Source organism: Stenella coeruleoalba (genome assembly GCF_951394435.1).
Source record: "Stenella coeruleoalba genome assembly, chromosome: 3".
Taxonomy (NCBI): domain Eukaryota; kingdom Metazoa; phylum Chordata; class Mammalia; order Artiodactyla; family Delphinidae; genus Stenella; species Stenella coeruleoalba.
In genome coordinates this window covers 158900908-158926356 of record NC_137148.1, presented here as the reverse complement: position 1 = coordinate 158926356, position 25449 = coordinate 158900908, and the positions used below count along the sequence as shown (strand labels likewise).

Sequence of the window (25449 nt, the reverse complement as noted above, 5' to 3'; positions counted from 1 at the left end):
TTCTTGATAAGTAAATAAAACAATGTGGCCAATCAGCTTCTTCATATGTCACAAATCCACTGTTCTGCTAATTCATTGTTTTTATTTTAGTCCTCTATTTTTGCTATGTTCTGTTTTCTCCTCTTGTACTTGGGTAAGATCACTAGGAATCTTATCTTCATTTGACAATGAAAAATTCAGGGAGAGTAAAAATGGTATTTTAACAAAATCTATGCATTTGTTACCAGGAACACATTAAAGGATTTGTCGTATAAATATATACTGAACTGTATGGTATGAAATTTCTTAAAGCTTTAGAAAGGGAAATATTGCCAAAGCCTTCACAGTTTACCAGGCCCTACTTATTCTCTCTATGCACTGCCTCTCCAATCTCTTTCTCTATGTTCCTCCTTGCTCATTCTGCTCCAGACACTCTGTCTTCCTTAGTATTGTTCAAACTACACAGGTCTTGCCTCCTTTTCTATTCAAAACATCCCAGTTTCCTGGGATATTGTCCCTGCACATTTCTAAATGGTTCATATATCATGTTCTTCCATTCTTCTCAGATACCACCTTCTCCATGATGCCTTCCCTGACTACTCTACCATCATTCTGGGAGCCTGTGACATCAATTCAAGATAAATTTTTTGTGTGTATCTTGGTTCAAAGACAGAATATTCCAAAAGTTCTGACTTGAAGCCATTGAATGAACAACTAAAGGATACTAGAATATTATTATTTAATAAAAAAGATTGATCCTTTAAGCTCAAAGTAATTAAGGTAATTCTAGCATTTGGAAATAATCAGTGTTTAAATTATTTCAATAGATGGTGAGTTCCTCATTACAGAAAGTATTTAAGAAAAGTTCAGTTTCCTTGAGCACTTGAATTGCATTGTGGGAGGGATTCTGATTGATTGTTTTCTTGATTGATTGATTTGTTCAGAAAGAGAGATATGATGGAAGATTTCCTGAGACAGCAATGCTCACAAATTCTCTTAGTAAAGTCACAAAGCCATTTTGGAAAATGATCCTTTGTTGCCTGCCTTCTCTCATTTTTTGTTATGTGAGAGTCCCATATACCCATACACCATGGGACTCGATTTAAAATAAACAATGAATAGATTAAAAAAATAATTAAACATGGAGAACAATAAGGACCTTGTTTGGGAGCCCACAGGGAAAGCAAAACAGCATTGTATCATGAGACTAAGTTTATCAGGCATTTGGCCCAGTTTCCTAGTCATCTAAAATCTCTCCTATAATGCACATTCAAGTGCACAAGGAAACCAAACTCTACTAATCACCATTCTTTGCTTAAATACTTTCAGAAATAAGAAACTCACCTAATGAAATACTGATTATTTACTAATTATTTCCAAGTGGTAGAATTACCTTAATTACATTGAGCTAAAAAAAAATTCTGATTCCTAAAATGCTGTGCTGAGTTTACTTCAGTACTAGAATAACCAGTGTAACCTCAGATCTAATGCTGTAGCTTTATTATGCAAATTATATACATGTGAAAATAAATATAATCTAGAATGTTATTGTCCTTATATGCAGTCTTTCCTAGAGTCAACTAAATGAGCTTTGGCATCTCAAGATTTCTTTTTTGGTTACTTTTTAGCTATTACAGTTTTATATGCTAAATAATTTAGGCAAGATAATTTAATTTGTTTCCAAGTAGATAGAGCATCAGCAAAGGCTAAAATTGCCTTGCCACAACAACCAAAATAACAAAATTTGTGTCATCAACACTAAAACACACACCATTTGGATTTCCTTCTGAGAAACTTCGAGCCTGTCCACATGAACCTCCCCTACCTGTCAGTCTCCCCAGCATGAAGAGCCCTAAATCATGGATCCAGGATCTGCCTTGCTCTCTTGTAACCCAAATGCGGACTGTGCTTTTTTTCTTGAGAGCAGGAATTTGCCATCTTTTGCTGGCGTTGGATGCTGCGAAAGCAGACTTCTCCTTTCAATAACTATGTGTTCTTGAGGACTTGGCTCTTCCGAGAATCCTGTTCCCCAGACATTCTTCTGTAATTTGCCAATCAAATTAGTAAACCATGGAACCAACCTTCTGAGATTCAACTCTTCCCACTGAGGCTTAGATGTCGGTAACACTCGGGATAGATGCAATTCTTACATTCTTTTGGAAGTATAATTTTAAAATTTAGCTTAAGATCAGTCCCAATGATATTTAACTAAAAATTAAATCAATTTAAAAAGTGTCTTTTTTAAATCTAGCAAGCATGTAATTAGTGTGAGTGGCTACCCTGAGGACTGAATGTATGACAGCTGTTTTTTGTTGAATGGCATTTCTCCAAGCTTTAATTACAGGTGAGACTAAATTTTAAAAACTCATGACTGCAAATTCATTCATTCATTCAATTAAAGCAATCTGTACCCAAGCTCATTCTGAGTGTTAATCTGTCGATCTAACACAAAAATGCAATTTGAGAATTAGGAGATGAATTGGAAAAGAAAAAGTTCTTAACCCATCCATAATATACCAGGATTAAAAAAAAAATTCAAGTGTATGGAAGTCTAACTAAAGACCAAATTTATTAATATTTCTAGTTAAATGAAATTTGTCTCTTTTAATTTAAAATAAAATATTAAACGATTGAACAAATTAAAAAAAATTAAAATTGCATTTATTTTGGATAGTTTTTGATGATCCATTTAGTCAGCAAATATGCATTTAGCACCTACTATGTGCTTGGGGCTCATCCATGCATTGGGATTCACCAGTGAATCACACACTATAGCCTGATGAGGTAGGCTGACATAATTCCTTATATATTGATGTTTGATTTAATTAATATAATTTAAAATATATTCATAATAATATGATTTCAAAATAATATGATTCATGTATATATATATTTTTAGGAAACTTGGAGAAGAAAATACAGACAAAAATATATCTTTTTAAATGTCTATTGTACTGTCTCCCTGAATTAAATGTCTCATATCTTACCTTCCAAACTTTTTTGTGTGTGTCCCACACGTGGGGTAGTATAACTGCATTACTACTTATAGCCTATAGCTTGGCATATGTGCAGGTAATTTTTTTAGCCTGTATCTTGGCCTGTTTTTTCAGATAATTTTACAGCTAATTTGCATCATAGGTCTTTTCTCGTGCTGTTGAATTTTGGAAAAATAATTAAATACCATTTATGGACTGCATGATAGTCTACTCTTTGGGGTAGGGTTTTTATATCTGATCCCAAATCCAGATCTTGTAATTCCTACATGTCTGCAGAAAGAATATGAGAGTCCTTATAGGGCCTGCCGAGCACACCAGAAGCATCATCAAACACAAGACCTAGAACTAGAGGTAAGACAGGGCTCATTTCTACAACCCTGCATTTGCTCACATCTCGAATTTCTCACATTTAATATATGGATGTGGTTTACAACACCTCCTTCAGAGAGTGTTATAAATCTCACACAGGACCTTGCATGTATTAATTTATTCCAGAAGCTATAGTGGCCCCTTACTCTATGCAGGCTCAGAGTGAAGGTACTTTGGAGTAAAATTTGAATAAGAACCTTGAACCCATCAAATCACTTAAAAAATTCTTAGCGTAAATTCATTTTGAATATAACATTACTGAATAAATCTACTTTTATTAACATGTACATGTGCTGATTGGAGCTCATATGCATGGGAAAAAGGCCAAGGGCCAGCATTATTCCCACTGCACTGATCAGTGTCTTAGAGACCTTCAGTTATCACTCACTGTCACAAGGAGCCTTCTCTGCCCCAAACTTTCTCTGAATCCCCTCCATAGAAGTACCCCTTACATAGCCAGTGAAAGCTGAAGCTGTGTCTACAGAGGACATTAGACAACCTTAAGCTCAGTGAATTATCAATATAGACTCAGGGGAAAAGGAACAATAAAAATGCAGGATACAACTGCTGAAATGAAAACCAACAGATAATGAAATACTACTCAGCCATAAAAAAGAACGAAATAATGCCATTTACAGCAACATGGATGGACCTAGAAATTATCAGGTTAAGTAAGTCAGACAGAGAAAAACAAATACCATGTGATATCACTTATACATAGAATCTAAAGTATGATACAAATGAACTTATTTACAAAACAGAGATAGACTCACAGACATAGATAAACTTATGGTTATCCAAGGGGAAAGATGGAAAAAATTAGGAGTTTGGGGTTGGCAGATACAAACTACTATATATAAAATAGATAAACAATGTCTTACTGTATAGCACGGGGAACTATATTCAATATCCTGTAATAAACCATAATGGAAAATAATATAAAAAAGAATACATATGTATACACTTATATAGACACACATATGTATGTGTAACTGAATCACCTTGCTGTACACCAGAAACTAACACAGCACTGTAAATCAACCATACTTCAATTAAAAAACAATAAAAAAGGAGGAAAAACTGAGGAAAAAAAAAACAACCAATAGAGATCTTTTTAAAAACCACAAGCAGGAAGGAAAGTGCTGTGTCAGTTGCTTTTGAGGTTTGTGCTGGCTGTTTTTTTGTTGTTTTCATTACAGAGTGGGCTGAGCTTGGGGCTAGGAGATTATAAATTCCCGAAGCTGAGGCAAAGGTGTGGCCAAGAGATCTGAGAACCTTGCTGAAAAAGACTCAGGCTAGGAAAGAAAATAAGGATGTCCTGGAGAGATGGTTCAGGAGCCCAAAGCCACCATGTCAAAGTAGTTAGGAAAGGTGAGCAGGGAGGAATGGTCAGAGGAGGAGAATCCTGTGTCAGAGAAGGCAGAACACATGTGAAGTGGAGTATTAGAGAAGGATGATGGCAAGGGGTGAGGATATTAACTAAAAGATTTAGAACTATGCACTCTGCAAATGAATCAGAGAAAGGAGTCAGGGTAAGGATCCAGGAGTGGGTGCACCAAAATGTGGTTAAGATGTGTTTTATTCACCCCAGAAGAATGATCATGAGAAAACACAAATTTAATTTAGACCAATCCTATTAAACAAGAAAGTGCTCAGGAAGGCATTTGTAAATACAGTGACATCTACTTATAATCCAGTCCACTACTTACCTGCACAAATGCGCTGGAAGGAAAATTTGGTTTTTTAAGAACAGCGGTACAGAGGTCATTCCTAGCCTCCCAATGCTAGAGACAAAGCCAAGCTTAAATTCAGTGACCCTAGAACCAGTCAGGGAAGAAGTGCCATCTGATGTCAGCTCACCCAGTCCATCTCACCCTCCTGAAAACCACTTTGACCCCCACATCCAAGGTCAGTGACCTTCCCTTAGCCTTTTAGGCACTCGGAAATCTGCATTCAAGTGAGCTGAGTTATTAATTCCTCTATACATTTGACCAATATGATGCTTTATTATGTCTCCAAATAACATAGAAATGTGTTCTAGCATCTTAGAGAGTCACAGCAATATAAGTCAAAATCATATATGTAAAATGTAGAAAAATATGGATCTCACATTTGACATAGTCACTGAAATTTTATCCTCCATTAGCTTCTAGGATAAACTGTACTGATTCTGTTCATTCATTCCCACACTCATTTATTCAACCAGTATTCATTGGGTGTCTGATGTGTCAGTTACTCTTCAAGTTACTAGGGATATAATATTGAAGAAAATAGAAAAAAAAATCTCCTGCTTACATTCTAATTATCCATTTATTTTGCTATTTCTTCTCTTTTTCTTTAATTAAATATAAATACTACATGCCAGAACCTGTATCAAATGTGTGACATCTATTAGCTTCTTCAGTCCTCTGAACAGCCCTGTAGGAGTGGCACTAACAATGTCCTAGTATTTTAAAGGAAGTTTGGTAGAGAAACTTGTCTAAAGCCCCTTATCTAGCAAGTGGCACAGTCTTCAGCCTGGGACCAGGGTCTGCTTTTCTATTGTTGAGACTCTTGCCCTTTTCCTTTCTTTTCTAAATTCACATCTTTGATGTTCTGCTCATAACTGTCTCTTCTTGTTCTCAAAGAATCTCTCTGTTTTAATTATCCACCTAACCTTCAGGTAGACAACTTCAAAACCCTTTAGGCCCTGCCCTCCACCAAAGCTCCAGGCCAAGCCCTGGGCCTTAGAATGAGGACCCACAAACCACACAGGAGCTGCAAGGACCTGAGTCATCTGTCCCTGCCTCCCACTGGGACCTTATCCACTGCCACTCATCCTCACCTCGAACACATACCAGCCTGCTTGGCTGCCTCATGTCCTGGGGCAAACCTGCTCCCTCCAGCAGCAGTTCATCTTGTGTACCCTGTGCCCTCTGACTGTTCTGCTTGATAGAGTCCCCTTCCTATGCTCAGCCTGTAGTCACCCTTCAGTTATTAACTCAGAGACTCCCAAGGGCCAAACTCCAACCCCACAGGCTAGTTCAAAGCCCTGTTATATTCTTGCAGCACTGGTGAGTGTCCTTTCTCCCAGGTATTAGTTTATACTTTTATGAGTTCTCCTGATGCATCTTAAGGTTCCCTTGAGAGCTGGGTCATTTGTCTTTTGCTTACCTGTGTGTCTGAGACTTGCAGTTTGTGCTGAGGAACACATATTGAAGGACTGAAGGATTTGCTACAGGCATGCCATGCGCATCTTTGCTTCAAACTCAACAAAATGAAAATTACATTTTGTGCAGATGACAGACACTTTCCACATTTGTCTACTTTCTGGCTGACCTAATGACCTCACCATATTCATCCCAAGTAGGGATCACATCCTTTCTGTCAAATCATCTCTCTTCTTCTATATCTTTCTCAGCCTTCGCCACCTCACAGGTGCCACATATGCTTGAATTATTTCTTATAACCAATGCCTTAACCTACAGCTTTGCCACCTCCAAGATATGCTTTGCAACAATCACAACATGTGTGCAGTCATTATAGGACTCACTGAACTGGGCCAGGTATTTATTTAAATGCTTTGCATTGTTGTTGGGCTATAGACCCATCGTTATTATACACACATTTTTTTTGGATCTCCCTAGCAACCCACCTACCCAAATTTTTTATCATGGGCTAATTAACAGGAGGTAGAAAAAATAAAGTTTGGAAAAAAAAAGACTTTAAGAAATCATTATGCCGTATAAGGATAAGAAGGTCATGGGGTAGTTAGAAAATAATGGAAGGAAGGAGCTAAGCAATTCTCCAAATTTACTGACAGTGAAAACATGAGAATTCGGGTTCCAATAAGGTATACTATGAGGGATTCCGTTAGAAATGATCAGTTTCCTAGGAGGCTAGGGTAACTAGAATGTTAATTTTATCCTTGTGGTTGAGGGTGCCTGAGTTACAACTTTTCCCTGGGAGTAGCTCATTTGGACTCTAGCCAGCGGATAAAACCCATCTTGGGTCTGTTTCTCACGCTGTGGGGTTCCTCCCTTCTGTGCCAGACCACCAGGGGAGATAGCGCAGGCAGCTGGGGAAGGCGGCTCTGCTATCAGCAGGGCCGGGCGAGGCCCGGCCGGCCATGGCCTCGGGGGGGCCCGGGGAGCGGCTGTGCGAGGAGGCTAGGTGCCCAGTGTGCCTGGATTTCCTGCAGAAACCGGTCAGTGTGGACTGCGGCCACAGCTTCTGCCTCAGATGCATCTCCGAGTTCTGCGAGAAGTCCGACAGTGCACAGAGCGGCCTCTATGCCTGTCCGCAGTGCCGGGGTCCCTTCAGGCTGGAGAGCTTCCGCCCCAACAGGCAGCTGGCCAGCCTGGTGGACAGCGTGCGGCAGCTGGGGCTCGGCGCGGGGCCCTCGGGGGCGCGCCTGTGTGTGAGGCACGGCGAGGAGCTGAGCCGCTTCTGTGAGGAGGACCAGGAGGCTCTGTGCTGGGTCTGTGACACCACCCCAGAGCACAGGAGCCACCGCACAACACCGCTGCAGGAGGCCGCCAGGTGCTACCAGGTGAGAGGTGTTACCACGGCACGTGGAGGGCCACAATTCCTGGGTCTGGAAATGCTGATCTGTAACAGAGGAGCCGACTGAGTCAGAGGTGTGAAAAGTGCCTTGCTAGGGACAGAGCCAAATGCTACCACCTGATCTGAATGACCTGTGCCCTCCGCACCAACCACCCTCCTGGCTCACATTCACCTTGAGGTCTCCATGCCTTTGCTCCGTGCACACCCCACCTTTAGGGACCCCTGTTCAGGAGCTCAGACATACCATTATTTTAGGTTGCCCTCCTCTCCCTTGAAATTCTCCCTGGACATTTAATTTCATGCTGGTCTTAATTTTCCTGATGTTGGTAATCTGGGTTCCACAGCTAGAGCTCTGGTGTAGAGGGCTGTGTTGTCCAATGGGCTCTTAGTTACAGGTGTGCATAGTTATTGGAAACACTTCCGAATAACTATCATTTGTATAATGTCTTGCTTTTGCATAGTGTTTATCTCTATGTTAATTAATATTGTCACCAAAACAACCTTCATTTTTAAAAAATTTTTATTTTATTTTGGAGTACGGTTGATTTACAATGTTGTGTTAGTTTCAGGTGTACAGCAAAGTGATTCAATTATATATATACATATCTCCCTTCTTTTTCAGATTCTTTTCCAATATAGGTTATTACAGAATATTGAGTACAGTTCCCTGTGCTATGCAGTAGGTCCTTGTTGATTATCTATTTTATATGTAGTAGTGTGTATATGTTAATCCCAAACTCCTAATTTATCCCCCCCCGCCCTTTTCCACTTTGGTAACCATAAATTTGTTTTTGAAGTCTGTGAGCCTATTTCTGTTTTGTAAATACGTTCATTTGTATCATTTTTTTAGATTCCACATATAAGTGATATCATATGATATTTGTCTTTCTCTGTCTGACTTACTTCACTTAGTATGATAATCTCTAGGTCCATCCATGTTGCCGTAAATGGCATTGTTTCATTCTTTTTTATGGCTGAGTAATATCCCATTGTATATATGTACCACATCTTCTTTATCTGTCCATCTGTCAATGGACATTTAGGTTGTTTCCATGTCTTGGCTATTGTAAAAGTGCTGCAGTGAACATTGGGGTGCATAAAGCAACCTTCATGTTTGAACATTTGCTAAGAATAGTTTCTGGATGGGCACAGGGCTCTGATCACCTTTAAAACCTGCCAACGCATGTTACTCTGAAGTAGAAATCCAGTAGCTAAGCACACAGGCCCTTCTCTAGTCAACACGTATTTGTGGACTTATGATGTAAGCATCCTCAATGAAAAGGTGACTCATATTGGAGTGCCTGGCCCACAAAAGTGGCATCTGTGAAACCCTATGAATAAGATTCTCCCTGCTGGTGCTCATCAAAAGTTTTTAGACATATCCTGAACACATTTAAATTCTCAATATCTGGAACGGCTGCTAGCACAAAGGAGGTTAAAGTCATCTTTAATCTATCGACCTTTACCTGAAGTACTATCACGATGAAATGAAGTGCAAATATCAACTTTCTAAAATAATAATAAATTTAATTAACAAATTATTATTAATAATGTATAATATTTAGTATATTTATATTATATACTATAATTTATAATAACAAAATAATTAGTAATTATTATTATTATTTTAACTTTGATTGTTCTAAATCAAGGTTTGTGATTTTTTTTCCCTCAACTTCCCTCTGGACCTACCAAGAAATATCTTTCTTAGTGTTTCTTCTTGATTTTGGTTGTCTTCTGCAAAATTCAGTTGCTAGCTACTTTCTAGCTAGACTTTTGAAATATATTCCTGCCTTTTTTTCTTTTAATCCATAAGGTACTATATATTGCATGGATAATGTCATATTTCTAAGGAAGTTTTCTCTATTTCAGTAGCTCTTCAACTAAATACCAAATAAATATCTTCTAAACTCCTTAGCCTATCAATCAAGACATTCTAAGGCCCTAAGTTTTCTTACTATAGTTCTTGTCTAAACCAATCATTCGATCCAGCAAAACTAGCCTAATCACTGTTGTCCCCAAACATGCCACAGGTTTTTACCTCCTTGCTTTTGCTTACAATTTCTTTTGTCCATAAGTGTTGAAGTATTCTATTCCTTCCAAACACCAAAAAAATTGCTAGTTTCTTCATCTTTTTAAATGCCTCCATGGATTCTACTGCTATTTTATGTGCTCTACCTTAGAATGTTATCTTTAAAAAAGAACAACCTTGATGTGTAGGACTTGTTCAGTGACTTTGGGAAGAATTTCATTTTTTGTTTGTTAGTTTTTGTTTTGTTTTTTCTGAGACTTATTGAATGACTTTGAGAAGAGTTTTAAAATGTGTGTATGTGTCTATCTTTGTGTGTGTTCTTTGTAAATAAAATACATGTGTTTACCTCTAGCAGGGGTCCTAGGGTTGAAAGAGATTTACTTTTCATTAAATTATTTTTCTACCCCTTGTAAGATTTATGACATTCTGTATGTCTTTTTCATTTAGTAAATATTAACTTACAAGTTTTCTTCTGCCAAATATAATAAATACACTTCTGATTATAAAGTAATAAATAACTGTAAGCAGTTGAAATATATAGATATAAGGAATAGCATCACTTTTCAACCAAGAATTAGCATATGAGATTTTGTTTATTGAATATATTTTCATTGGTCTCTGCCTAGTTTTTATATATTCATCATAAGCATTTTTATTTTTCAAACTTGGTGCAAAGTTGCATGAAGTATACTTATTTTAATTTTCTTTATACTTGTATTTCTTGTCATTAAATATTGTGCAACGCCTTATTTTAATTCCATCCTGTGAAAATAAAATTTTCTCACTCCCGTATTTTTAACACTTTGGTTAATTACAGTTTTACTATTTAAAATACAATGAACACACTTTTAGATACATCTTTGATTCCATCTGGCATCAACATTTAAAAACATATTTAACAGTTATTAACGAGGTCGAACATTTTTATATGTTTTCTAGGGCCTGTTTTAGCTGATCTTTGTATTTCCCCCCATACCCAGTCAATATTAAGTACTGAATGAGGGTATCTGTAATGGCTGCCGCATATCTTCCCAAACAGGTAAAGCTCCAGATGGCCCAGGAACATGTGAGGAAAGAGATGGAGGAAGCCTTGACTCAGGAAGCCAGTGTGGGAAGGAAAACTGTCATTTGGAAGGTGAGAGAATATTGGGGTTCAGGAGGCTAGCCTATTTGAAGGATCCAAATTTGGGTCACTAAATCATTCTTCCACCAGCACTCCAGTACTTTTGTTCCATCTACATAGGTACTCAAGAAAAAAAATCTCAGTTTCACCCTGGATCACCTCATCCCCTCAAATTATATTGTACAGTTGTGTTCTTTTTATCTCTGTTAATATGACCCCAATCCAAATTGTAAATAAACTTTACTGATCTTGATCTTACTCACTCACTTGATTTTACTCATCTTAACTCACTGCATCACCTAGAACAGAGTTTTGTACAGACAGTACTAGTTTAAAAAATATATATTTGTTAGATGAATGAAATAGTAAATATTTCACATCACTTATATATATGAAATACAGGTTAATAGTCATCATCTTACATATAGAAAGACAGTCTGAATTTTCAGTCTTTTTCAGTCATCCATAAATATTTTTTATCTTTATTATACCTCATCAGCTCTCTTATTTATTTATTTATGGCTGTGTTGGGTCTTCGTTGCTGTGCATGGGCACAGCTCTAGTTGTGGCAAGTGGGGGCTACTCTTTGTTGCGGTGTGCGGGCTTCTCATTGCAGTGGCTTCTCGTTGCGGAGCATGGGCTCTAGGCATGCAGGCCTCAGTAGTCGTGGCACACGGGCTCAGTAGTTGTGGCTCGCGGGCTCTAGAGCACAGGCTCAGTGGCGCATGGGCTTAGTTGCTCCATGGCATGTGAAATCTTCCCGGACCAGGGCTCAAACCCATGTCTCCTGCATTGGCAGGTGGATTCTTAACCACTGCACCACCAGGGAAGCCCCTCATGAGCTCTTTTTTTCTCTTACCTATTTATACATACACACACACACAAACATACACAGAGTGATTCTGAACCTGGTGCAGTGCTGCCTTCCAAGAGATATTTTGTAATATGTGTAGATGTTTTTGGTTGTCACAACTGGGAGAGGGTGGGTGCTCTCCTAGCAACTCATGTGTAGAGGCCAGAAATGCTGCTAGACACCCTAATGCACAGGACAGTCACCTTTCCCCCCCAAAAAATCACAGCAAAGAATCACCTGGTCTAATGTCAATAGGGTCAATATTGAGAAGCTGTATATGGAAATTACGTAGGTGTTTTTATTTATATAATATGTATTATAATATATAGAGAATCTATTTTATAGAATATTTCTCTTCTCTGTCCTTCTCCAAGGAACCCTTTTATTTTTATAATTCTTTCTTCTTTTCTCAAAAATTTTGTCTTGTGCTCTGTTTTCTGACAATATTTTCATAAGGATTATTTCTGCTGTATTTTTCTTCTGTGATAAGTCTTATCTTTTCCCATAGTTATGTATATTATATGTAAAGTTCATTGATAGTGATGTTTATTGATAATTTTTATTCTTTTTATGCTAACAATCCAAGTCAATTGTTTTTAATCCTGACCTGACCACAAATTTACAAAATCAGAGATTCCATATCTGAGATATGGGTTCCTTCATTTTTTGAACCCTCCGCTGATTATTCTAAAGTAGAGATGATTCTAAGATCCCTGTCCTAGGCCAAATAAACTAGCATGATTTTTACCTTTGAAAATGTATCTATGTGAGCCAAAAGCAACAAGCATGGGCTTCAATAAACTCTAAATTCTGTGAAAACCCTTAGCCTTTCTGTATCTGTAGATATAATTGTAGTACTCAGAAGGATGATACGAGAGAAGAGTGAATTGCAACTAAAACTCTCTGGACCATGTTATCTCTTATGACCCAAATATAATTCCACTGTTTTTCAATGACTGAGTTATTAGCACCACTCCTCAATAGCACAGCCTCCAACGTGGAGAATGGGGGAGAAATTCAATGAGTTGTACCTTTCAGATCAGAATATGGAATTCACAGTTGGTTGACTTTAAAGAGGTCAGAATTATATGAATCTAGTTGTTTAGAAAGTAGCAGAAGGAGGTAGAAATGGGAAATTGGAGGAAAGAGTTGAATCTTATGAAATTTGAGGAAAATCGTTATTAGAATTCTTTTAAAGGCACTAGCTTGTGTTCTTAAATCGAACCAAAATGGTATAATGTTTAATAATGGACCAGAGAATTCAAAATGTGGAGAGACTATGGGAGGGCAATTTGCCTCTTATTCTTAGTTTAAAGCTACTTTTCCACACACCAGTCTGCAGAGAATAAAATTTAGATATATTAATGCTGTATCGAAATGTGTTCCTTAGGTCTATTAAAAAATTATAGAGGTGAGATTTGGGTAGAAATCAAGATGAATTCCCTGAAGCTTTGCAATAAGTGACCTGAGAATAACATTTCTTTCTTGGCTCTGCAGAGAATGTTAGCCTTATATAGTTTCATGATTACCACATTATTGAGGAATATTTTCTAATCTCTATAAACATTTTCTTATTCACATTTACAAATCCAGGTCTCTCTAATCTCTCTTCATAATTCAGTTATTTCCACACAGTTCTCATTCCAGTGACTAATAGTAAATTTTAACTTCTATTGAGCAACAACTCTATGTTAGTCACTGTGCTCAACAGTTTGATATTTAATTCTAATTCCCAGACCCTTCTTTTCCCCCATTTTATATATGGTACTAAAACTTGAATATGAAAGTGCCTTGTCCTCAAGTCCATGGAAATGGGATCCCAAATCCAACAGTATTTCTCAAACTCTAAGTTTGAAAACTCTAGCAGGCCACTTCTCATGAGTAGTCTCTGGCTTCTGCATGTTGTTAAAATGCAGTGGGTCCGTTCATAGAGTTATGAAGATGAGATCACTCCAGACATTGCCTTCTCCAGCTTCGTCATCCCATCCGTGAAGGTGGAGGCCAAATGCTCTGCCCCAACTGCTGATCATTCGATGCACTGTGTCACTCCAGGAGAAAGTGGAAACGCAGAGGCAACGCTTCAGGTTGGAGTTTGAAAAGTATCGTGGCTTACTAGCCCTGGAGGAGCAACTGCAGCTTAGAAGACTGGAGGAGGAGGAACGAGCCACCCTGCAGAGACTGCGGGAGAGCAAGAACCGGCTGGTTCAGCAGAGCAGAGCCTTGAAGGATCTGGCAGAGGAGCTGGAGGAGAGGTGCCAGCGCCCAGCCCTGGGTCTGCTGGAGGTGGGGCTGGGTGCCTGGGAGGGGAGGAATGGGTAGACTTGAGAACAGGGGGACAAATAGCAGCTTTCAGAGACAAAGAGCTTAAGCATTTATGATCTTTAGGGAAAGGGCACCCTAGAATTTACTTGAAAAGCATCTTAATTCTTAATCCTAGCATCAGAATCTGAAGGGACCCTAGAGAATCATATAAAATAGTTCATACTAAAGACAAAACTTAAATATTTTTAAAACTAAAATCAATTTAATGATTTACAGATGATTAAACAGAAAAAGGACAATCTATAACCTCAAAATCGGTCGATGATGATATTGCTGTATTTCAGTGATGGCCAATCCAAAAAAGTCTTATTAACCCATTTAAATGTCAATAACCAAAAGTATGAGTAATATTTTAAATTGTCCATCTTGAAATTCGCACGTTAATTTTTAAGACAAATGCTAATTTTCTAGCCCATATTGCATGACTATTCCAGGTGTGGTAGGGAGAAATTGCCTGGGCTCCATGCAGCTTGCCCACGCTATATTTGAGATTATAGAACAAAGAGACAAATAACAGGGAAAAGGAAATATTTCCTTTTAATCCTCCTTGAAGGCATTAAATCCCAAGTGAATTGAGAAAGTCATCGTTGTTGCTGGATGCATGCTATCATGATAGAACTCACTGCAATGGAAATTTTCTGGGCACGCTTCATTGTATCTCATCCCCAGTGCCTCATTTAGGGATTTCTGAACTAAGTAATTCCTATCCTCATGTAAGTACTGTGATAAATAGCACTGGTTACAGAGTGGGGGGTCATTAAATGAATGCATTTATGAAACATTTTTATTTAATTTGTCCCATTTTGTCTTCAATATATCTATATATCAGTAAAACTTGTGTTGTTGTTATTAGTATTGTTATTATTATTTTTATTAGTATTGCTATGCCCACTTCCTAGTGAGCAAACTGTCAGAAAGGAATAAATTTCCTGAATTTCAGACAGTAAATAAACACAAGAACTCTGGCATTTTCAATAATATTCATTGTCTCATCTTACCATATCTCAAAACACAGTGTATATAAAGTTATCGTTTATTAGCACTGAAGAAATGTTAAAATGTCTTATAAATCTTAGGGGGAATATATTCTCAAATAATTTAGTTTCATTTTTATACCCTCTTTTCCCTTTCTTTCTCAGTACCAGTAAGCTATATTTCACCCGCAATGGTCAAAAACAAGGCCTGTCATTCTGATGAAAAGTAAAGCTAATCATTTCCCTGTTTTTATGCCCTGTCAAAATTAATCTAACAGGTAGCTATTTTTTAGAGGGAGAGGGGAAATGCAATGCAGGTGATTTATTTAATAATCTACTTTGAGATAAAATGTTACTAGATATTAATGACTTCTATTTTTATCCACTTAGGTAATTTAGACATGGTATGTTGGTTCAAAGAATGAGGAATTTAGGGTTTTCTTAAAAGGACATTGAGAGCAACATTTTATGTCTAACCTTTCACTGTTACTCAAATAAATTCTGAAGATACTTAGAATCTGTTTTTACCCTAATTGCATTCACAGAATGTAACTCTTTACTAAAATATTGAAATGTCAGAATTATCAATTCAGAAAATAGTTAAACCAATAGATATTATAGGAATTAACCTAAACTTTGTGTGGTCTGATTTTATTTTAATAGAGGCAAACTGATTATATTATTTTAAATTCATGAGAAAACTCAACAACAGCCTGTTTTTAGCTTTTATTGAGAGTCATGTTTCTTATAGTTTTACCTTAATAGTTAATGATTTCCAATAATTCCTAAAGAGATGTTCATGGTGTGTCCCCAGTCTGTCAAAAGCAGTTCAGAGGTCTAACTCACACCTACTTGTTTCTCTTTCACTTTCAGGGTGCGGGAGGAGCCTTGAGCCGGTATGTTTACTTTCTGAATCAAAGAATGGGTTGGGAGAGGCTGGGGAGGTTGGTGGATAACCCTACTGAGAACTGTGGGTTCTGCGCTCTTCTCAGAAGTAAGAGTGTCACACGGCTGGATCTGGAGACCATCCCCATGGAGCTGAAGACAATGTGTCGCATCCCTGGGATGAGGGAAATGTTGAGAAAGTTCCAAGGTAGGCTGCATTTTAGAGCTCGAGGAACTATGACACCTGGAATTTGGCTCTTGTTGCAATTTGTTACTGTACCAGTCAGGCTATAGTAACAAACAGGACCCAAAGTTTAGTGGCTAAAATCAGAAAGGTTTTATTTCGAGATCATGTTATAGGTTGATTACTAGATTGTGGAGGCTTTAATTTCACATAATCTCACTCTGGGGACCCGTGCAGACAGAGCCCCACCTCCTTCCTGTTGCTGGTAGCCATGGAAAAGGGCAAGATTATGATGAATCATGCACTACTCCAAAGTGGCACACAGGGCTTTCCTGAGGATTTTATTGATAGAAGTGAGTCACACGTTTATGCCAAACTATAAGGGAGGAAGGGAGAGAGCACCGTGCTCAGAATAAAAAAAAAAGAATGTTGAGATACTTCTGAATAGTCTGAAAGAATATCAGAGTCACTGACACCCATATAAGCTACATTTGGTTAGAATGGTGGGCTTGAAAGTGATATTAGCTGTGATATAAGTAACATTACTTCTAATCAATCTCCATTTCCTTGTTTATAAAATGCTAAAAAATTGTATTGTTTGGAGGACAAAATGAAACATTTGAAAACAAAAAATCATCAATATATGAAAGCATTGCAGTGTATCAAGTAATATAAGGTTTGGATTATTTTATTATCTGGCAATTTGATGAATTTCTTAAATTAGATAGTTAATAAAGCCAAAAATAGTCAATTATATTTAAGTACTCTCTGTAGGCTCTGTGGTGTTATAATTAGTTTGTTTGGTCCTATTATGTTGTTTTTTAAAACAGTAACGGTTCAATACTTTTAATTTCTTTTTTATATTCAATTTATACCAAGTAATGAAAACAGACAGTGGCTAAATAGTGGCTTTATTACTTACAGGGAAACCACTTTGTCCCATGATGAGAAAACCCATCTTATCAGTCCTGTTCAATGATTTAATCAATGTTCTGATGGGCAAAGTAATATGTATTAACTGCATGAAATGTTGCAAGTTACTACACTCTCATAATCAGTGTCTCCATATTCCCACTTATTTTTACTGAATTAACTAATCAATTCCACAAATATTGTGTATTTTATGACAGCAACTCTTCTAAACATTAGAATATAAAATTGAACAATAACATCAACTTACAAATCTACAGCTTCATGTTGCATATATTTGCTTAAATTATGCAAAATACACAGAATGTTAGAAGATGATACAGAATATTGAAAAAAAGAATAAATTAAGGGTGGCTGGAAGTTCTGGGGTTAGGGCATCTAATTTGGAATTTGATCATCGAGGAAAGCATTCCAGGCATCAGAAATGAGTGCCAAGGCCTGAGATGGAAATATGGAAGATGCATTCCAGGAGCTATGAGGAGTTCTGTGCGGCTGTGGTGGAGTGAGTGAGGGGAGAGCTGGGGAGGCCAAGAAAAGTCCAAGTAGCACAGGACCCAACAGGCAGGCCACTGTGAGCAATGCTTTACCTCCGAGTGAAATAGAACATCAGTTAAAAGCTGTAAATGGCGGAATAGGATGATTGGATTACTGTTTTGTGGCGATCACTCTGTGTGCTTTATTGAGAATAAATTACAGAGGGGAAGTCTTGATGTGGGAAAGCCAGTTAGGATCCGTTGTAATAATCCAATCAGAGACGATTGTCCATTGGACAAGGGTAGTAGTACTGGAGGTGCAGAGAAATGGACAGAATCTTGGTATTTTGAAGGCAAAGCTGGCAAGATCTGCTGTTGGATTAGATATGAGGTGTCAGAGAAGGAGAAAAGTCATGAATGATTCCAAGGTTTAAATCTCCAGAATTGGGTAATGAAATTGCTGTTTACATTGACAGGTAAAGCTGCAGGTGAGGCAGAAAAAGGGAAATGGGTTTTAGACACATCAATGCTGTGATGAATGTTAAATATCCAAATGTTGATGTCAGGTACACAGATGAATTTACAAATATGGAGTTCCAGGAGAAAAGTCTAGGCTAGATATATATATATTTGGAATTAGTAAGCATATGAATGGAATTTAATGAATGCAATGTGCCTGCCAGCCCCAGAACACATCAGAAGTGATCTGAGAAAGAGGCAAGAGGTCCCAATCCTGAGACCATTGGCTTCTCGAATAGCAGTGATGGAGGAGAAGAGGAGAAAACAGCAAAGGAGACCAAGAAGGGGAGGCCAGTGGAGAGGGAGGGAAAGCATGATGACTGGTGTCTTTGGGAAAGAGAAGTGAAGTTTCCCAGGACAAAAGGATTCTCAACAGTGTTGAGTGCTACAGAAAAGTCATTTAAGGTGAACTTTAAGGACTGATCATTTATCAATGCATGGGGCACTGGGAAGAAGGAGTAGTTTGCTTAAGGTATTATTCTATCTTGGTGAGCAACTGAGTTTAAGAAAGAAGAGGTAGGGAGAGGAACTGGAGATAGATGTATTAACAACTATTTCACAGATTTATTTTCTTATAAATGGAGCAAATAAGTGTGCTGGAGTGGGAATGATGCATGATGACATGAAATCTGTTAAATAGGCCTAACACAATTCCACGGAGACCCACTTTTCAATTCCCATTATTTATGACAGGAAAATCATATAATTTGGGAAAATCACATAATCTCTTGGGCTCTGAGTCTCCTCATCTACAATATGAGGATGATAGTGGCACCCTTGAGGGTGGGGTTCCATGCGATAGTATAGATGATGTACTACTTATGTGACCCATTCAGGTTTGAGTATCAATAAAAGATGGTTAGAAGTGGTTTAGAGACAAATAAGAATAACAGTCAGCATATTAGTATTTGTTATTAGTATATTAAAAATTAAAATATGATTAATGAAATTTACTAATTTTGAATGTTTACCAAAAAAAAAGACACTGAATATTTTACATCCTCCCTTCTTCACTGAGGTCATTTCATTTGTAGATGTATTTATTAATTATATGTACAAATAAAATTTCATATCAATCTCACTGGAACTTCACAGTATCAGTAGTAGTTTTCTGTTGCTGCATAGCAAATTACCACAAACTTAGCTACCAAAACCACATCCATTTATTGGCTCACAGTTCTTCAGATCAGATAACCACATGGGATCAGCTGGCATCTCTGCTTAAGATTTCATAAGATCAGAAATCAAGGTGTTGACCAGGCTGGCCTTCTCTAAAGGATCCAGGGAAGAGTCCACTTGCAAGCTTATTCAGTTTGTTGATGTAAAGCAGTTCCTTGCAGTTGTGGGACTGAGATTTCTATCTCCTTGCTGGTTATCAGTTGGGGGTCACTCACGCTTCTCCTCAGCTGTGGCCCACTCCATCTTCAAAGGCAGCAATGACACATCAAATCCAAATCTCTCTGATTTTCACTTCTGGTGGCAGCCTGATAGCCAAAGAAACCTCTCTGATTTTAAAAGGTGGTTTTATTAGACCCACTCAGATAATCTCCCTCTTGTCACATAATATAACAGAATCATGAGAGTACCACCAGGGTCTGAAGGTCATGAGGCTCATCTTAGAATTCTTCCCACCATAGTAACATAGCTTTGAAAGTGGTGGATTTTATACCAATGAATTTTTCCTATAGGCTTTGAGGAGAAAAAAAAATCCCAAGGGAGCTGTAAATTTTATTTTAAATGCAGATCTTCCAAAGAGCACCAAAGATCTTCCAAAGTGCTCTGGATAGACATAAAAGGAATCTAAATGGTCATGCACATGGTTTGTCTTATCATCAATGGTTATGTTTGAACTGGGGCAGTAACAAGTCCTGGATTATGCAGACATAGCAGTGGAATACACTCAAAAGCAATGAAGCATATACTCATCGACCTGCAAGGTGAAATACATATTTTGTTATCTCCAGGAGTTATTAGAGGGAGAGTGAGGAATGGCGTGACAGTTCTCAATATCATGGCTTCCTAAGTTTTCACCAGTCTTTTCTGTTCTTTTACATGTTCCACAAAATTCTTTCTGCAGTTGACATAAAACTGGATCCCGCCACAGCACATCCTAGCCTCCTCTTGACTGCTGACCTGCGCAGTGTGCAGGATGGAGAACTATGGAGGGATGTCCCCAACAACCCTGAGCGATTTGACACATGGCCTTGTATCCTGGGTTTGCAGAACTTCTCATCAGGGAGGCATTACTGGGAAGTCATGGTGGGAGAAAGAGCAGAATGGGGGTTAGGTGTCTGTCAAGACACAGTGTCAAGAAAGGGGGAAACCACACCATCTCCTGAGAACGGGGTCTGGGCCATGTGGCTACTGAAAGGGAGTGAGTACATGGTCCTTGCCTCTCCATCAGTTCCTCTCCTCCACCTGGAACGGCCTCGCTGCATTGGGATTTTCTTGGACTATGAAGCAGGTGAAATCTCCTTTTACAACATCACACATGGGTCTTATATTTACACGTTCAATCACCTTTTCTCTGGTTTTCTTCGACCTTATTTTTTCATTTGTGACACGACTCCTCTTATCTTACCACCTATGACAGAAGTGGAGTTAGAAAATTGGGCATCCAGGGGTCATTTTCACCCTGCTTCTAACATTAGAGATGATCCTTCCTAAAATTCTGTTGCTAAGATACACCCCAAGCCTAGCAAAGTTTCCTGGAGTAGAATGGAGGGTATACATATGTGAAGGCTCAACAGATGTCCCCATTTAGGTCAGCACTTCATTCCTTGTCACTATGGACATTTTCCCATAGGGGCAAAAGAGAAAATATAAAATATTTGTGTTTGGACAAGGATTGTATAGAATAGTAATTTTAGAAATGGAGCAGTCTTACCACTCCTTTCCCAAATGGCTCCACATACTTTCTTGATGTGTTTTCTTCAAATGAATGGCCCTCATATTAAACAAAGATATCTATACATTTATTTTAATGTCTCATTCCTTTTAATATCTCTTCATTCCAATCTTCCATATATTAAGAATTAGAAATGGCAATTCTTAAATTGGTTCAGAACAGTCCAATATTGATCTAGCATCAGCTCCGTAATTCTTTTTCCTCCTCCTTATTTTCCTTCTCTTATTAAGTCTCTCCTCTTTCTCTGTCTCTCTGCCTCTGCATCTTTCTGTCTCTGTCTCTCTCACTTTTGCTCTTTATTGCTTCTTTCTTCTTTTCTTGCTTTATACCCCTTATTGTTTAACCTTCCATTTCCTTCTAGATTAATATATTCAGAACCATCCCTTTATATATTCATGATTCCTATGACTATTCAATTACCCTTTAAATCCTCTTCACTCAGGGGTCAATTTTTGAGAATGATGAAATTCATCCCTCTGATTCTAATATCACTGAGCCTCATGCCTTATCCCTTACAACTTTTTCCTTTATCTTTGGATACATTTTTCTTAATTGAAGCATAGTTGATTTTGTGTTAGTTTGTGTTAGTATTGTGTTAGTTTCAGGTGTACAGCATCGATACATTTTTTAGAGTAGAAATTTCTCAGAATTCTGATTCAACTAGTTCTTTGACCTAGTCATTACCTAGTTGTAAGACTTCAAACAAGCAACCTCTCTCTCTCAGTCTCAGCTACTTAGTATGATTCCTGTACATGGAACAATGATATTGACCTCCCAATGTTTTGGGAAATAAGTAAGGTTGTGATTTATATGATTGGTTTAAATTCAACTTTACTACTCAAATACAATGTAAAAATGACCAGAATGATGAAATGATAATAATATTTGACTTATTTTAAAAGTATATTCTGTACATGTCCAACAAAATTCTTAAAAATTATTGAAAGCTAACTCTGCTACCATCTTTCTCTGTATCTATGTCTAATAAATAATTGCTAACCAAATGCTAAAATGCTTAAATGCTAAATAATTATTAATTAATAGAAAATTTAGATAACCTAATCCTGATAATAATCCGCCAAGACTTTAATCCTCTACTTTAACTCTACCTTGACTTTTTTTTTTTTTAACATCTTTATTGGGGTATAATTGCTTTACAATGGTGTGTTAGTTTCTGCTTTATAACAAAGTGAATCAGTTATACATATACATATGTTCCCATATCTCTTCCCCTACCTTGACTTTTAAGGAGCTTTTCTCATCTAGAGAGATTTCTTTGACTAAAATCTTTCACATACTTTGCAATAACATTACTAATATAGTTTTCTTTCTATATTTATTAATATATTTCTTTTCAGACTTTTTACATTTGGAGGAACATTATGGAGTATAATAATTTTAGAAATAGCAAAATTTTATCAAACTGTATTTCCAGATGGCTCTACATATTTTATTGAAGGGGACTTGTATTAAACAAAGATTTCTGTATATTCATATTTGATACATGTATCTTTGATCATGAACAAACAATTCCCCTCTTTGTCTCTTTTGGAAACAGAGGTAATAATAATGTACCCTTACATCCCTCTTGTTGATATTTTATATACCATGAATTCTCTAGGCCTTTTCTGTTCATGAACTAAGTAGAAACTGGCTCATGCAGTGGGTCTCAGTTCATGCTTCCCCATGATCAGGGCTTAAACGAGGCATGGCAACTTGTTGTAACACTTGAGTGTCCATGTCACTATAGGGCCAGCAATTATGAGAGGAGTCATGACAGAGAACATACACTCAGAGCAGTAGAGCCCCTTCCCCATAGGGATCAAGAGGGACAGGGTCACTGGTCTCAGATCATGTCACCCCTGGGGGCTCCACCCATTCACCAGGACAAGGAAGCCTCATGGCCTCAGGCCTGCTACCCTCTTCAAGGGGCGAAAAGGGAATCCCACGAATGCCTCCTCCCTACCAAGAAAGCTAACATCTTAGTCTCCACTGTCACCCTTTAATCCTATTATCCCAATGTGCATCTTATCATGAGGTATGTTAGTTACTAAACCAACTTAAATCTTTCTTCATCCCTTGCATTCCAAGTTTCACAAAGCTTTGTGCATCTCCTATTATAGTCCCTACTCCTTCCCTTCCCAATTCCATACACACACACACACACACACACACACACACTCACTCATACACAATACACAGAATCTTTTCCAGTGGATAAAGACTCCACAATCTGGCTAACTCCTTTCCTGATTTTACTTTCTCATATCTAGTCCATCAGTAAGCCCTGTTGGCTCTACCTTCAGCATATATCTAGAGTTCAGCCAGAGCTAACCTAACCACTCTGCTGCTAAAACCATTGTCTTAACATCCATCCTCTCCCTCTGGGTTATTACATTAGTTTCCTAACAATAATCCTGGCTTTACCTCGGCCACTTCTGTGTCCTTTCTCAATGCGGCAGCCAGACTGATCCTTTTAGCACCCAAGATTGTAGTACCATTGCAGCTACCTTCCATCCAACTTATAGTTATAGCCAAAATCTTTACAACAAACTCTCAGACCCTAGAAGATCTGAGCACAAGTTCCTACTCTGATTCTGACTCCCTCCCCTTACTTCCCCTTTTATTATTCTCCATCTATTCTGGCCTCCTGGCTGGGTTTACACCACCAGGCACTTCCTACTATTGGGCCTTTCTCCCAGCTGTGCCTTCTACCTGCAATTTCCTTTTCCCAGATGCTTCTTTAATTCATTCCCTTTCTTTCTTTAAGCCTGCTCAAATCCAGCTTCTCAAAACTATACAACCTGACCTACCCCAGAACCACCCAGAGCTTACCCTCCCACTCCCCTTCACTGGGCCCAATGGAGGCTCTTTTCTTCAATATAGTACTTATCAGCTTCTAATATATTTTATTGTTATCCTATTTATTGGGTTTATTTTTATTTATTTATTTATTTTTGCTTTTGCCTTTTCTGGATAGAATGTAAGCATCCTGAGGGGAGGGATCATTGTCTATTGATAATGATATATCTGACATATCTCAAACACCTCAAGTACTGGTTTGTATGTGGTTATCACTCAATGCATACTTGTTGAATAAATAAATGATTAACTTTTTGTGGACAGAATAAATTCTGGGTCTGAAAATATTTTGTGAAATGTAATATAGTGGTATTATTATTAATTTATAACTAGACTACCACTGACATAAAGCTTAATGTCAAGTTCTAAATGAATAAAATCAATGCTTAACTGTAGAGGAAATTTGAATAGAAAGCTAAATTTGAATAGAGGAAATTTGAATAGAGGTAATGATTCTCATGACTTGATGAACTGCTGTGCCCAGGAATGGTTCCACTGAGCCTCCTGTAGCTTTGATTCCCTATGGCCATACGACACCTTTGACTCATGCGTTGCCTTGTATGCACTCCATATGCAAATTCTCATACTCACTAAGAATGTGGGGAAAGTTATATAAAATTATATGGAATAAAAATTTTATAGAAATTGACTCTTTCATGCTTTATGAACCCCTCTTCATCTTAACTGCAAGGTAGAGCTACCTCTTCTCCCTACAGGATGTCTTTGGTCTGCTGTCCCCAGCATCGCTCCCTTTCTTCCAGGCATCCCTCTGTTACAGCTGGACTTTTTTCTAGCACAAATCATTATAAAGAATGACTAAAATCATAAAGAATGATTAAAAAGTTGTTCTCAAACATTAGTTTTTCCGAAGCTGTAACTCTCCAGAGCTATGTTTATAGTTTACCAAAAGACTGGCTGATTTATTCAAATGACTAATTTGATCATTTTCCCCACCACCCAATCATGTGACTGATTTGTCAAGTGAATTAACTAACTAAACTAGCTATCCTAGCATGATGGAAAGGCCCTGAAAGAAGGGGACTAGGAGGAGGGTGATATGTGGGGCTGGCTGGGAACAGGAAGTAATATAGCTTCATCAGCAGGCAGAAGGAACTGAGCTAATTTACAGTGGTGATTTGACACTTATTGCCCCAAAAGGGCAGAGAAATTGGGAACACTGGGATTTATTAAATCTGTCTGTTCTCCGAGAACCGACCCCTCCATGCATGTTTTCTGTGTGCTTCTGGGGTCTTCTGTGGATTTACTCTTTTATTATAACAGGGAAGGATGGAGGCGGTTGGCATGTAAACACATATATGTCTGTATAAAAAACATATTCCACAAAGCTACAAGTTCTAAACATTTACCTATATGGTAAATTTTTACTCCTTGACTCTGTAACTGTGTGTATTCCAAAGAACCCAATAATTATTTTGATAAATCTCTTAGCCAATTGATTCAAGCTAGCCTGTTTTTCTCTGATATTGCATGGCTG

The 25449-nt window shown here is 37.8% G+C and overlaps 1 protein-coding gene across 2 annotated transcripts; it reads left to right on the top strand.

Annotated features, from left to right (window-relative positions):
• Nucleotides 1-7374: 7374 nt before the first annotated feature.
• Nucleotides 7375-24483, top strand: TRIM58 (tripartite motif containing 58). 2 transcript variants are annotated; one of them, XM_079915804.1, is made up of 6 exons: nucleotides 7375-7875; nucleotides 10961-11056; nucleotides 13950-14180; nucleotides 16067-16089; nucleotides 16186-16286; nucleotides 20262-24483. In XM_079915804.1, exons 1-6 carry the CDS (start codon nucleotides 7453-7455, stop codon nucleotides 20849-20851), a joined length of 1464 nt encoding a protein of 487 aa, XP_079771930.1. In that variant the 5' UTR covers nucleotides 7375-7452; the 3' UTR covers nucleotides 20852-24483. The 2 variants fall into 2 exon arrangements, with proteins under 2 accessions (XP_079771930.1, XP_079771929.1); XM_079915803.1 differs by having other exon boundaries at nucleotides 16067-16286.
• The last annotated feature ends 966 nt before the right edge of the window (nucleotides 24484-25449 follow it).

Excerpts from the sequence above, each read along its gene's own strand:
- TRIM58 (XM_079915803.1), top strand. The coding sequence starts at position 7,453 with ATGGCCTCGGGGGGGCCCGGGGAGCGGCTGTGCGAGGAGGCTAGGTGC. Across the intron at positions 11,057-13,949 it reads GGAAAACTGTCATTTGGAAG|GAGAAAGTGGAAACGCAGAG; the intron begins GTGAGAGAATAT and ends GTGTCACTCCAG. Across the intron at positions 16,287-20,261 it reads AATGTTGAGAAAGTTCCAAG|TTGACATAAAACTGGATCCC; the intron begins GTAGGCTGCATT and ends TTCTTTCTGCAG.